Here is a 13338-nt window from a genome sequence, read left to right as displayed (position 1 = left end):
CTCCTGTCAAGAGGCAAGATGAGAAGGCAGAAACGGACAGGAGCTAGTTGAATGGACACGGGAAGGTCAGGGTGGAGAAGAGGAGTGTGCTGTTACATTATAGGGTGAGCAACTAGGGTCACATAACAATATGTGTATAAATTTTTATATGAGAAACTGACTTGAACTGTAAACTTTCACTTGAAGCACAATAAATAAAAAGAATTAAAAAAAAAGAACTATCCCTTCTTGTTTGATTGTTGTTGTGTGCCATTGTTGAGTTAATTCCAACTCTTAAGTAGAACTGCCCTACAGGGTTTCCTAGGTTTGTAAACTTTAGGGGAGCAGATTGCCAGGTCTTTTCTCCCACAGAGTAGCTGGTGGGTTCGAACTGATGACCTCTGGTTAGCAGCAGAGCACTTAACCATTGTGCCACCAGGGCTCCTTTCTTGTTTGATACAGATATCAATAATATGCTAAAAGACTAAGTAAAGAAATTTATTTAAGAAAATGTGATGTTAGACAAAAGAAAACTATGTACTGTTAGATAGCTGTAATTTAATAGCAGTCTCTTTCAAGTCCTTTTCTTGCAAGAATGTTGGTAGTTGAGATCTAGACACGTAACTACACTAATTAGCCTGTAACCATCTGAGGAATTCATTCCAGATTCTTAAAACTTGCAATGTCCTTAAATCTTTCCATAACCTATCTTGTCACCCTATTTTTTTCATTGCCAGATCCTACTTACAAAGTGAAGGCACCTATAATAGGCCTTTTAAAATCATCTAAAAAGATAGTAAAGAATAATTTTAGAGAGATATGTTTAACTATTGTTTTTCCCAAAGTATTGATCTATATTTTCTCTGATTGTTAGGAATCCTGTTCCATCTAAATGCATGCGCTAGCTGTTCAGTCCACCCAGGCTTCATCCTGGCCCTGGTGAAAGGGAGCCAGGAGACCAGAGGAACAGCTGCTCCACAGTTTACAAATATGCACACGGTGTGTGTCTCAACACATCACAGTTGCTGTGCAGAGAACAGATGGGACCCTGATCTCCCAGTAGACCCATTGGGACCCCCATCTTGAATGTTAAACAATGATCCACAGAGAGAAATTTGTTTTCTCCAGTTAATAACCCCTTCCACAGACTGGAATCCTCCACACGCAGGAACACATGAGCGGGTCTGAGGCTTCCACGCTGGGGCTTCCTGGATCCCATCCAGAGCTTTTGTTTGCCGACACAGACACGTCTGGGGCCGTAACATGGCAAAGCTTGTCAACACACAGGGCTTTTCTCTGCTTTCCAAACACATGAGGCAGAGCTGGCTCTCCATGAAGCTCTGATCTTTTCTGGGCAAACGAAGTGTAATATGCAAGTCAAGGGAAAAAAGTAACATATTTGGAAATAAGATGAAGAGGTCTGTGCATCAGATGGGCAAATTCTGATCAGTCGACTTTATTGAAATTATTTTTAGGTATGGATATTAATCTAAATTGGTCTTGACTGGTATTGCCTTAGGGAATATGTGCTGTATCCAGAAGGATTTTTGGGAAGGCCAAGTTTATTCATGTGGTGAGCACAGTTGGATTCACATTCCCCAGTATATTACTCCTCTCTTTCAAAAGTAATGCAATTACTCAGGTCAAATAGCTTTCCTTCCGCATTTCACCTACTAAACAAAAGATCTCTGGAATTGGAAACCTTAGCTTATAGCTTCAACCTGATCCCTAAAACTCATAGATGCATGAGCAAAAAATGTAGCCAACTTCAGAAGTCACGTCTATGGAGGTGTGCGTGGTCCAAGGAACAAGGGGTGGGATGGAGGAGACTGTGCAGATTCATCACGGAATTAGTTAAAGCGCCACTCTGCCAGGAAGAGCTTGACAACCAATAATTCATTCGAGGCTAAATGAATTAGTGCTTTGTACCCATAGGAGAAATAATTCGATTGAGTTAGCCTGCAGGTGATTAGAGGTTTCCCCTTCTTCCAGGACCTCTGGCAAATCCTGGCCAGTATTTGTATTGGTTATCACTAGGAATGTACAACCATCATAAGAATTCTTGGGTCATCTCTCACTTATGATGGATCCATTGTTTCCTCTTCATGCTGAAAATGCTTCATGTTACAGGATTCTAATAGTCTCTACTTTCTAGTTTCCCAGCGACAGCATCTTTCAGAGGAACCATTTTCTTTTCCTTACTTGAGAGTTTCTTCTTTAGCCAGGTCCTTTACGTAGGATTCCAGTGGGTCTTTTTAGAGGCCAAAAATCAAGTACAAAAAGAAATTGTTTATATTTTTCTTTGGTTATCTCGGGGGTTTCCTTAAAAATTATTTTTCGGGGGAAAGTACTTTGTAAGTTAAACATGTATTAAATTATTGTTTCAGTGTACAGTGTCACTAACTTAAATATAGGATAGCATGGGATAACTTTTTATGTAGTTAGGGGACATATCATGGTCATTTTCATGCTTTGACTTCATTTTCCACGGAATTAAATTAAACACACCCCTTCTATTAAACCCCTTTTATTAGGATTATGTATATATGTATGTGTATTATGTATAGATGCCTGCTAATGAAAGGTTAGAAGTTTAAGTCCACCCAGAGGTGCCGCAGAAGAAAAGCCTGGTAATCTGCTTCCCAAAAATCAGCCATGGAAAACCTTATGTAACACAGTTCTATTCTGACATACACGGGGTCTCCAGCACCCACTGCATTTTTTATGGGCAGACTAATCCTGCTTCTGCCTGAAACCTGGAAAAAAAAAAAAAAAAACCTGAAATTTCAAAAGGAAAAATGGAAATGAGAAGTCAATTTTAAACTGTGATATAAATACATGTTCAAGAGTAAAAGGAGCAACACTAAGAAATTCAGCAAAGAAGGCAGGGCAAGAAACTAATATTTGAAGATGTGGGGCATGCAGGTATTTCACACACATTATTTGATTCTCATGGCTCTGTAGGACAGAAACTAGTAACCCTTATCTTAAAATGATGAATATAGGTTCAGAGGGGATAATTAATTAGACCAGGATCACACAGATAGCAAATATTAGAGTCAAGACTTGAACCCGGATCTACCTAACTACAAAACCCAGGCTTTCTCCTGTAAACCAGTATCTGAAAGATATTGCCCAGGAATCAGTAGGATAAAATCAGTGGTATAATACTGGTACATTCATTGTCTTGTAGGTTAAACTGAACTGTAAATCATTAAATTTTGAAAAAAAATCATCCTGATGGTCTAATTTTGAAGTATATTTATTTTCCTAACATTCTCCGAAATTATAAAACCCATTTGTCGGTGCTGTCATCATCTATTTGCCCTAATTTGTTCCTAGGAACACTATGGAGGAAAAGAATACAATTTGAGTCCTTTTTAAACAATGTCTGCTTTTGCATTGCTCTCAAGGTTACTACATGTACATTGAGGCCTCCAACATGGTGTACGGGCAAAAGGCACGCCTCCAGTCCCAGCCTCTGCGAGGAGTCACAGGGAAACACTGTTTGACCTTTTTCTACCACATGTATGGAGCAGGGACTGGCCTGTTGAGTGTTTATTTGAAAAAGGAAGACAACAGTGAAGAATCTCTCTTGTGGAGAAGAAGTGGGGAACAGAGCATTTCCTGGCTCCGTGCGCTAATTGAATACAGCTGTGAGAGGCAACACCAGGTAAGCCAAAAAAGATAACAATCAAGTGATGGGAAGCTCTCGTATAATCTTTTGATGTTCCTTCTTTTTCTTGCTACCATAGAGAACATTTTGCTCTTTTTCAGGGTCATAGATAAAAGCAGGATTAGTTTTAAGAGTAAACATAGCCCATCTATATATTGATTAAATCTAAGAAGTGACTAGCAAACTGGGGGAGTAGGAGGAAGCCTTGGGTACTTGGGCATAATGTGATTTTTAACAACTCAGTGATGAAAGTGTATCTATTTTTGTCTCAGTACATTATGTCAAATAGATTTCTATGTGTACTGCAAATCTCCAAAACAGAGTCTTCCTTTAATCTAAGCATGTATTACCTAAATAGTTGTTACAGCTCCCTCTTCCGCTCATCATGATTCATATGCTTGTAAAAGCTTTTGTTTTAAGCCTTTGATTAACAGTGTTTATGGTCTGGAGGGAGTCCCTGTGTGGTGGCTGTCAACTGGAAGGTTAGAGGCTTAAGTCCACCCAGAGGCACCTTGGAAGAAAGGCCTGGTGATCTACTTAACAAAAATTAGCCACTGAAAACCGTATGCAGCACAGTTCTACTCAGACACACATAGGGTTACCATGAGTCAGAACAGACTCAACGGCAACTCATTTGGTCCAGAGTTAAGTTTTCAAAGCCTCCGTCTCCCCATCACTGCACTGATGTAGGAGAAGATGGGGGAGTCTTGATCCCACATCCTCCTGAGTCTCCCCTTGGGTCTTTCTTCCACATGCTGCAGAAGATGTCCATCCTAGAGGGTCCTGATCATGACGGAACCTGATCAACCGTAGGAAAAGGCCTTTTAAATTCCAAGAGGTGGAGCTGAGCAGTTTAGAGAGCAGCAGCTGCCTTCAGACAGCTACCGACTTCGCCAGGCTTTTATGAGGCAAGAGCTCCAGACAGCTCTGGGGAGATAACCTTTGGACTCTAGATTGTTCCTGAAATTGCTCTGTAGAATTCTCAGTGTGACCTGAAATTAAAAGCCCTCCTTCCACCTCATCCTTACTTCATCTGGACCAACACCCTTCAACTTTAACTACTGGTCGACTGGTCTAAGCCCAAATCCTCCTGGAAAGAGGTGTCTAAAATAAGGGCTTTATTTTGCACCGTCGTGATAAACAGAGAAAATATTGAAGTTCTCAAGGATTTCATTTTACTTGGATCAACAATCAATGCCCAAGGAAGCAGCAGTCAAGAAATCAAACGACGTATTGCACTGGGCAAATCTGCTGCAAAAGTCCTCTTTAAAGTGTTAAAAAGCAAAGATATCACCTTGAGGACTAAGGTGCGCCTGACTCAAGCCATGGTATTTTCAATCACCTTGTATGCATGCGAAAGCTGGACAATGAATAATGAAGACCGAAGAAGAATTGACACCTTTTTTATTATGGTGTTGGCAAAGAATACTGAATATACCATGGACTGCCAGAAGAACAAAAGAATCTGGCTTGGAAGAAGTATAGCCAGAATGCTCCTTAGAAGCAAGGATGGCGAGACTTCGTCTCAAGTAGTTTGGACATGTTATCAGGAGGGACCAGTCCCCCGAGAAGGACATCACGCTTGGTAGAGGGTCAGCAAAAAAGAGGGAGATGGACTGACACAGTGGCTGCAAAAATGGGCTCAAACACAGCAACTATTGTGAGGATGGTGTGGGACCGGGCAGTGTTTTATTTTGGTGTACGTAGGGTCACTATGAAAGAGAACCGACTTGATGGCACCTAACAACAACATTTTGCACCACCCCAGAACCAAAATTAATATTCTATGGATCGAAATGGGAGGGGATAGCAGACACTGAGGTGGCCAGGTAGCAGTTTCATCTATGGTGCTGCACTGTTAAAGTTTGAATGACACAGGGCAGATGTGCCATTATCCAGGAGGGGCCCGTTATCTCAGTTGTGCATAAAACTGAGAAAAATAGCAATTTGGTCAAGAATAAGTAATAGCCCTAGGGATGATCTTGATAGTGATTTAATGTCTGTTCACAGAAGGAAAGTGGATCCCTCAGGACCTTACTAATATAACTGACCCTCATCCAGAAATGATGTATTAATTTTGTTAGGCTGTTAGGACACTCATACTTCTACCCTATTCACATGGTCTCAAAGTGTGGTCCTGGGGCCAACAGCATCAGCAACACTTGAAATGCAAATTCACCTAAAATGCAGATTCTCAGGCCCCAGCTCAAAACTGCAGAATCAGACACTCTGGAAAAGGGGCTGAGCAATCTGTGCTTTAACAAGCCCCTCAGGTGACTCTGATGTGCACTAAAGGAGGGGAATCTCTGTCCCAGACCAGTTGAATCTGAAGCTCTGTGGGTGGGACCTGGGCATTGGTATTGTTTAAAAGTCACCAAGCGATGTGAATAGGGCATGGTAAAGAGTTTGAAATTTATTCCAAAGACAATGAGAAGCTATCAGATGGTTCTAAGGTAATATGATCTGATTTGTATTTTGAAAAGATCACACCAGGTATTATGTGGAAAGGTGATAAGCAGACTACTGCAATAGTCCCAGCAAGAAGAGTGGTAGCTTAGACTATGCAGTTGAGGTGAGAGGAAATCATCAGAAGCCAATAGGAGTTTTTCATGTATGGAATGTGGCTTTTGAGAGAAAGAGAGGAGTCAAGATGATTCCAAAGTTTTTGTCTTGAGCCAATTGTGAGAACGGGGTTGCCATTTACTAGGATGAAGACTTCAGGCAGAGCAGATCTGGAGGGGTAAGGGCAGTATGTGCAGGAGGGAAATTACCAGGTGCTTTTTGGATGTGGGAAACCCTGGTGGCTAGTGGTTAAGTGCTACGGCTGCTAACCTAAAGGTTGGCAGTTCAAATCTGCCAGGCGCTCCTTGGAAACTCTATAGGGCAGCTCTACTCTGTCCTACAGGGTTGTTTTGAGTCGGAATTGACTCGACGGCAACAGGTTTTTTTTTTTTTTTTTTTTTTGGTTTTTTTGGATGTGCTGAAGTTTTCATGTCTATGAGACATTCAAGTTAACTGTGTCAAGTACACAATAGGATGAGTCTGGAGTGCAGGAAAGGGAATGGAGCTAAAGAAAGAAATGTGGAAATCATCAGTGTGTGTGGGGGCTGGGGAGGGGGGGTGGTGTGTAGATGATTTGTAGAGTGCTAAAAAAAAAAAAATTTTTTTTTTTTATTACTACTGCTGGAAACCTTGGAGGCGTAGTGGTTAATAAGTGCCATAGCTGCTAAGCAAAAGGCACGCAGTTCGAATCCACCAGGCACTCCTTGGAAACTCTATGGGGCAGTTCTGCTCTGTCCTATAGGGTCTCTATGAGTCAGAATTGACTTGACACCAACCGTTTTTTTTTTTTTTTTTTGGTAGTACTGCTGCCATTTGAGATTGATCCTATAGGGAAAATCTGTGGGTGGCCTCCCGACGACATTCCAATCACCAGATTATCAATGTAAGAGAAATGCATCAGATGGCAAAAATGTAATCATTCTCCTTTCTAGGGATGAATTAAAGTGCCAAGCAGAACCTGACTCACTACTGATCAAAAACACAAAAATCATTCTCTTTCCTTTGGATTCCCTGCTTATCTTTCCTCCTCTGCTTCCAGCTATTTTTCTCTTTGGTTTCTTATATTTTGATGCTATTGAAAGAAAGTGTTCAACAAATTCTTAGCTCACTGAAACGTTTACATCATTCATATCATTAATAATAGTGACTAGCATTTATTAGGAGTCACTAGGTGTTGGGTCCTCAGCTAAGACCTTTATAGACTCAACATTTCAAACTTTCTTGGTTCATTGGTGCAGTCAATCTCATTATCTTTTTTCTACACTAAAAAAAAAAAAAAAAACTAACAGTTCCATTTATTAAGTAATCATGTCCAAACAAGTTAGTATTTATGTCCTAACAACTTAGTAGCCACTTAAAAAATAATACTCTTGAATTAAAAGAAAAAAAAATTTTATTTAATTTTTAAATAACCACAATAATTTGTTAATAGGATATATACACCTGTTGGGTACTACACACCTTCTCAAACTTTGGAATCAGATTGGACACTATACCTTCATTTCACATTCCACATTGATTTTCATTGATATGGATGCTCTATCACAGTAATTACCAAAAAACTCAGCTTTATAAGATGTGGTGTCATCAAAAGGAAGGTAGGCCAATTGAATGTCGAAACTGTGAATTACCTCAAGCTAGTAGTTCACACAGTATCTGCCAGTGGTTGAGCACTGCTGTTGCCCTTGAAATTTTAAAATATCCTACAGCACCCTTATGAGTTCACTCAGGCACCCCAGGTTGCTTCAGATAACAGTTTGGGAACAAATATTATTATTTAATCCTACTTTTATTGTATTTAAGGTGCTCTGGGGGCCCTGCTGGCACAGTGATTAAGTGTTTGGCTGCCAACCTAAAGGTCAGCAGTTCAAATCCACCAGCCACTACTTAGAAACCCTATGGGGCCGTTCTACTCTGTCCTGTGAGGTCGCTATGAGTCAGAATAGACTCAACGGGCGGGGGTGGGGGGAGTTGTGCAGTGGTTACGCACTCGGCTGCTAAGCCAAAAGTTGGTAGTTCGAACCCATCAGCCACTCTGCGAGAGAAAGATGTGGCAGTCTGCTTCCATAAAAGATTACTTCCCAGAAAACTCTGTGGGGCAGCTCTACTCTTGTAGTATAGGGTTGCTATGAGTCACAATCAACTCCACAGGAATGAGTTTATTGTATTTATTCTGCAGCTACTACATGATAAATTTGGTTGATTCTTGGATACAGTGATAAGTCAGATGAATCATACGGTCAAGGTAGCAAGAGAGGAGACTCTACTAAGTATAATACAAGAGGTTATCACTGAAGTATTAAAAGAATTCAGGGGAGACGGTAGTAGGGAATCAAATCCCTGGCTCTACCACAGATTATTCAGAATATAATTCCTTCAGGTAACTTGCCTATTACACTTTCTGTTGCAGACTCGGAGGTCAATACTAGATTTTATTGTTGTCCAGAAAACCAAAATGCTTAGCTTTACTCATCTGTCCTCGCATGTAGGCATGCTAGGACATTTTCTCCTCCTTCTACCATTTATTTAGATACTTGTTTAGGGTTGTACCCTTACAGTTGTTATCATTTTGCCACATGTCTGCCATTAAAGTTTCCTCAAGGCACTAATTTCCAGGTAGTTTCATATGCTTATTAAATGTCCAGTTTGTATTCTTTGATTTAATTTAAACCATCAACTAGTCCAATGGGGAGTCATTTGCTCATAAAATAAGTACAGCCAGTATGTCTTCTGGACAATTTTCATTACCCACAGTCCTCCCTAAAGTATTCAGTAGTTTACTAACCTTTTTTGGGACAACCTTAGAGCTAGCAAGGTAAATTATTTTTCCTAGAAACTGAGTATTGTTGTCAGAACCTAAAGTCAACACTGATTCCCTCTTCTCCCAGGACTTTGTCTTTGATGTTATCATATTTAACATGACTACTTAATAAATGGAACTGTTTGATAAATTTAATTATCATACTTTGCTATTCATATATGAGTATCATCAATTATATTAAATTCCTCCACCTAGTACCAGTATTAGGGGAAGATTTATCAGGAGCCTAAGGAAACCTGAAGGCCCCGGGTGGTGCAAACAGTTAAGTGCTCGCTGCTTACCAAAAGGTTAGAGGTTCCAGTCCATCCAGAGGCACCTCAGAAGAAAGGCCAAGTGATCTACTTCTGAAAAAAATTTGCCATTGAAAACCCTATGGAGCACTGTTCTCTGAGACACACGGATCGCCATGAGTTAGAATCAACTCCACTGCAACTGGTTTGTTTTTGTTTTCAAGGAAACTTAAGCTTCGGGGCCCCTCACATTCACAGGCACTGTGAGTGCTGGGAGATGCTGGGAGTAGAGTGTTCTAGGTGGGGAGGGTAAGTCAGGTCCCCAGCAAGTACTTCTAGATAAGCATTTCTGGGCAAGTGCCTAAAGAAATCTCAGAAGAAAGGGGCCTGACTCGCCAAAGCTTCAATAATTTGTCGTAAATTTCTTTTTTAATCCTAAATTAATATTCACTTCTGTACCTAAGTTTGAATTTATAATTTTGTATTCTTTTCCTTAAAGGGAGCCCCAAGAACCATCTAAACTTTCAATCCCACAAACGTTGGATCTGCCCCTAACTGGCATTGTTTTATCAGGATGACTATATTTCTAATTCAAACTTAATTATTTTTTCAGATAATTTTTGAAGCCATTCGTGGAGTATCAATAAGAAGTGATATTGCCATTGATGATGTTAAATTTCAGGCAGGACCCTGTGCAGGTGACAATGTCATTCTTAATTACCTAAGCTTGATTGAAAATCGATTTTGCCAAAGTCTCAACTATGAGAATACAAAGTATGTATTTTTCTATAATAAAAACAGAGGAAGCTATTATCATCTATTTTGTCTTCCCTAACAGAACTGGAAGATACAACTCAACAATCTTCAGGATATTCTGAGGACTTAAATGAAATTGAGTATTAAATGACCTGAATTGGATTAACTAAGTAAACAAAAGCTGCACCTCTCTTCAATCAAAATGAAAACAAAACGAATACTGGACAGTCTTAACACTTCCATAAGTTATAAAGTGACTCGGGAGCATCCTTCTTCATTACTTTTGCAAAAAATACTGACTCAGGGCTTTTTTTTTTTTTTTGCATATGACAACTGTTACTAGAAGTACAGGCTGCTGGTTTTGCATTGATCATGCATCTTACTGTTGGCACCAGTTAAAAATACAATTGTACTATATTGTAGTCACTTTAAAGTATGCAAATAAAGGGCACAATCAAAATGACAGGTGCTTACTAAGTCTGCATTCAGTGAATGTATTGGGAGGAGAGTCGCTCTTGTGGGTTTCCTTTTGAATTGCAACTGTCATAAATAATTTTAAAGTAAATAATGTGAGATGTCAGTAATATCTGCAGATTGAATGCAGTTTTCCAAGATAACAAGTTGGTTTGAGAAAATAAACTCTTATTTTCTATGGTTTTTCATAGAAAGGGAATATTAATATTTTTACCTTATGTGATAACAAAGGATCTTTCTTGAACGTCCCAGAGTACGTCAGTATTAATTAATGCTGCACTACAAGGCAATGCTACCTTTTTTTTTTCCCCCTCTGAACCACTTTTGAGAGTCACCATGAACAGATGGATAGAAATTGCACTCTTTTTGTAAAGCAAGCTTGAAAATGTTTATGCACGCACATCCAACGATTTTTATAAACATGTTAAACAACTTTGCTCATTTTTATAATAAATGTTTTGGGATAGAGAAATATGAATTCAAGCAGATATCTGAAATGTTGCTTTCTATTTACACGTTTAGAAAACTGTATTACATTTTTGTGAACCAAAACAGCTCTTATGAAATTATAAAATTACCTAATAAAGGAAAATTTGAAATCCTCTTCCCTAGCAGTCAATTCATTTCTACGTTATTTTTCTTTATGCAAATATTTTCACCACCTAAGTGCAGATCCTAAGTTGAATGTCCACTTTGTCACAATTAAATGCTTCTTAAGCCCTTTTATTGGAGCCTTGGTGGCACAGAGGTTAAGAGCCATGGCTGTAACCAAAAGGTCGGCAGTACAAATCCACCAGTTGCTCCTTGGAAACCCTATGGAGCAGTTCTACTCTGTTCTGTAGGGTCACTATGAGTCAGAACAGACTGGATGGCAATGGGTTTGGGGTGTTTTTTGTTTTGGTTAAGCCCATATATTAGTGACATAAGCACTGTATACAATGACAATTCATTTTTAGAAAGTGCTTTATTTCATATAAACAACTTCAATTTTTCCCCAAATGTTACCTCATTGGAATGTAAACTCTGTAAGGGCAAGGATTCTTGTCTATTTTGCTTACTTTTATATTACCAGCACCCAGAAGAGTGTCTGGTTTCCAGTAGGTGCCCAACAAATACTTATCGAATGAATGAATTTAATCCTTACAGCATTCCCCAAGATGGTGTTATTATCATCCCTTTTTACAGATGAGGAAACTGAGGCTCGGATAGTGAAGAAATTACTCCAGCTTCCATAGTGTTAAGTGGGGGAACTCAGAGTCAGGTCTCTCAAACCCCAAAGCCCATGCCTCTTAACTGCTTTACACAACTGAAGTTTTGTTCTCACAGAGTTGGGAGGTTTTTTCACCAAACAGTATCAAAAACTGATAGATTAACCTGTAAAGAGCATTACATCTCTCTGGGTGTCATATTAGGAAACAAAAAACAGTCAACTGGAGGACCTGGGTGGTGCAAACAGTTAAGCACTCAGCTGCTAACCAAAAGACTGGAGGTTCAAGTCCACTCAGAGGTACCTTGGGAGAAAGACCTGTCAATCTGTTTCCAGAAAATCAGTCACTAAAAACCCTCTGGAGCATAATTCTACTCTTTACGTGGGGCCCCCATAAGCCAGGGTCCACTCAACAGCAACTGGTTTTGTTAAGTACAAAGAGGTCATATGCCCAGAGTGCTACAGGAGGGCCAAGGAGTGGCATCTGGTCTGGCTGCAGTCTAGGGAGAGCAGGAGGGCCAGCACTGACTTGGAAACCAGTGAGATGTACCCAACGCAGTATTCCAGACTCACTGATGTCTTCTGTTCACTCTATGAGAGCTACGACCTGGTCTCTCCGACTTCTCATTCCCATGCCGGGGGCATGTTTTCCCGAGCAATTTAACAGAAAAACCGGAACTGGAAAAAAATGTTTTTGTGACTGATCTTTCTAATGCTGCTGCATTTTCAACACGCGGATTACAGAAAGGGGTAAATACACTATAGTGATTACAGCCACGGTTTCTGAATTCAGGCTGTCTCAGTTCAAATCCTGGCTCTGCCACTTACAAGCTACACTAACACCCTCTCTGACTCTTTTCCTTATCTGTAAAATGGGGCAAATACTAGTTCCTTCTTCGTAAGGTTGCCGTGAAGATTAAATAGTAACAATAGAAATATATATAAGCACTTAGAGCAGTGTCCGACACCCATAAATCCATTTTAGTTTACAAGGGTTGAGTGAATTTTTCCTTATAAATTCTGGTTATTTTTATATATTTTTCTACAAAGCAATTTTGAGTTTATAGTGCCATCTTAAGGATAAAGCAACCACGTAACCTTGTCATTTTGTCTTTTTTTTATTGCTAGCAGCACAAGACTCATCTTAACCAGAACCTGAGCAATGCCTTCTCCTTTTCTCTTCCCACTCCAGTCATTGTTAATGGTTCTTCTGGGCTGCCTTCCCTTTGTATACTTATCCTTAGTAAAATGTGTCATGATAAATGCCAACTACTTGTTTATACATCCATCTCCTCAAGAATGGTCTCTTATTCAATTTTGTACCCCTATTTTTTACTGTCTAGCTGGAAACCCTGGTGGCGTAGTGGTTAAGTGCAACATCTGCTAACCAGAAGGTGGGCAGTTTGAATCCACCAGGCGCTCCTGGAAACCCTACAGGGCAGTTCTACTCTGTCCTATAGGGTTGCAATGAGTCGGAATTGACTCAACAGCAGTGGGTGGGTAGACTAGCTAAGGAGCCCTGATGGTGCAGTGGTTAGTGCTCGGTTGCTAACTTAAAGGTTCGCAGTTCGAACCCACCAGCCTCTCCACGGGAGAAAGATGTGACGGTCTGCTTCCATACAGATCACAGCCT

At 40.0% G+C, this 13338-nt stretch overlaps 1 protein-coding gene across 2 annotated transcripts in view; it reads left to right on the top strand.

Annotated features, from left to right (window-relative positions):
- MAMDC2 (MAM domain containing 2) overlaps positions 1-11096 on the top strand; it is a 164786-nt gene extending 153690 nt beyond the window's left edge. Inside the window, exons 12-14 of one of the 2 annotated variants that reach the window (XM_003407413.4) lie at positions 3393-3652; positions 9882-9966; positions 10107-11096. In XM_003407413.4, the coding sequence (XP_003407461.2) occupies positions 3393-3652; positions 9882-9966; positions 10107-10171 (410 nt within the window). In that variant the 3' untranslated portion in view covers positions 10172-11096. Of the gene's footprint in view, positions 1-3392; positions 3653-9881; positions 9967-10106 lie in introns of those variants that run through there. The other variant, XM_023544764.2, reaches the window with a different exon arrangement.
- Positions 11097-13338: the final 2242 nt, after the last annotated feature.

This window comes from Loxodonta africana, chromosome 9, assembly GCF_030014295.1.
Source record: "Loxodonta africana isolate mLoxAfr1 chromosome 9, mLoxAfr1.hap2, whole genome shotgun sequence".
In the NCBI taxonomy this organism is placed as follows: Eukaryota; Metazoa; Chordata; class Mammalia; order Proboscidea; family Elephantidae; genus Loxodonta; species Loxodonta africana.
Note: the sequence above shows the minus strand (reverse complement) of the source record. Positions and strands in the feature narration are given on the sequence as shown.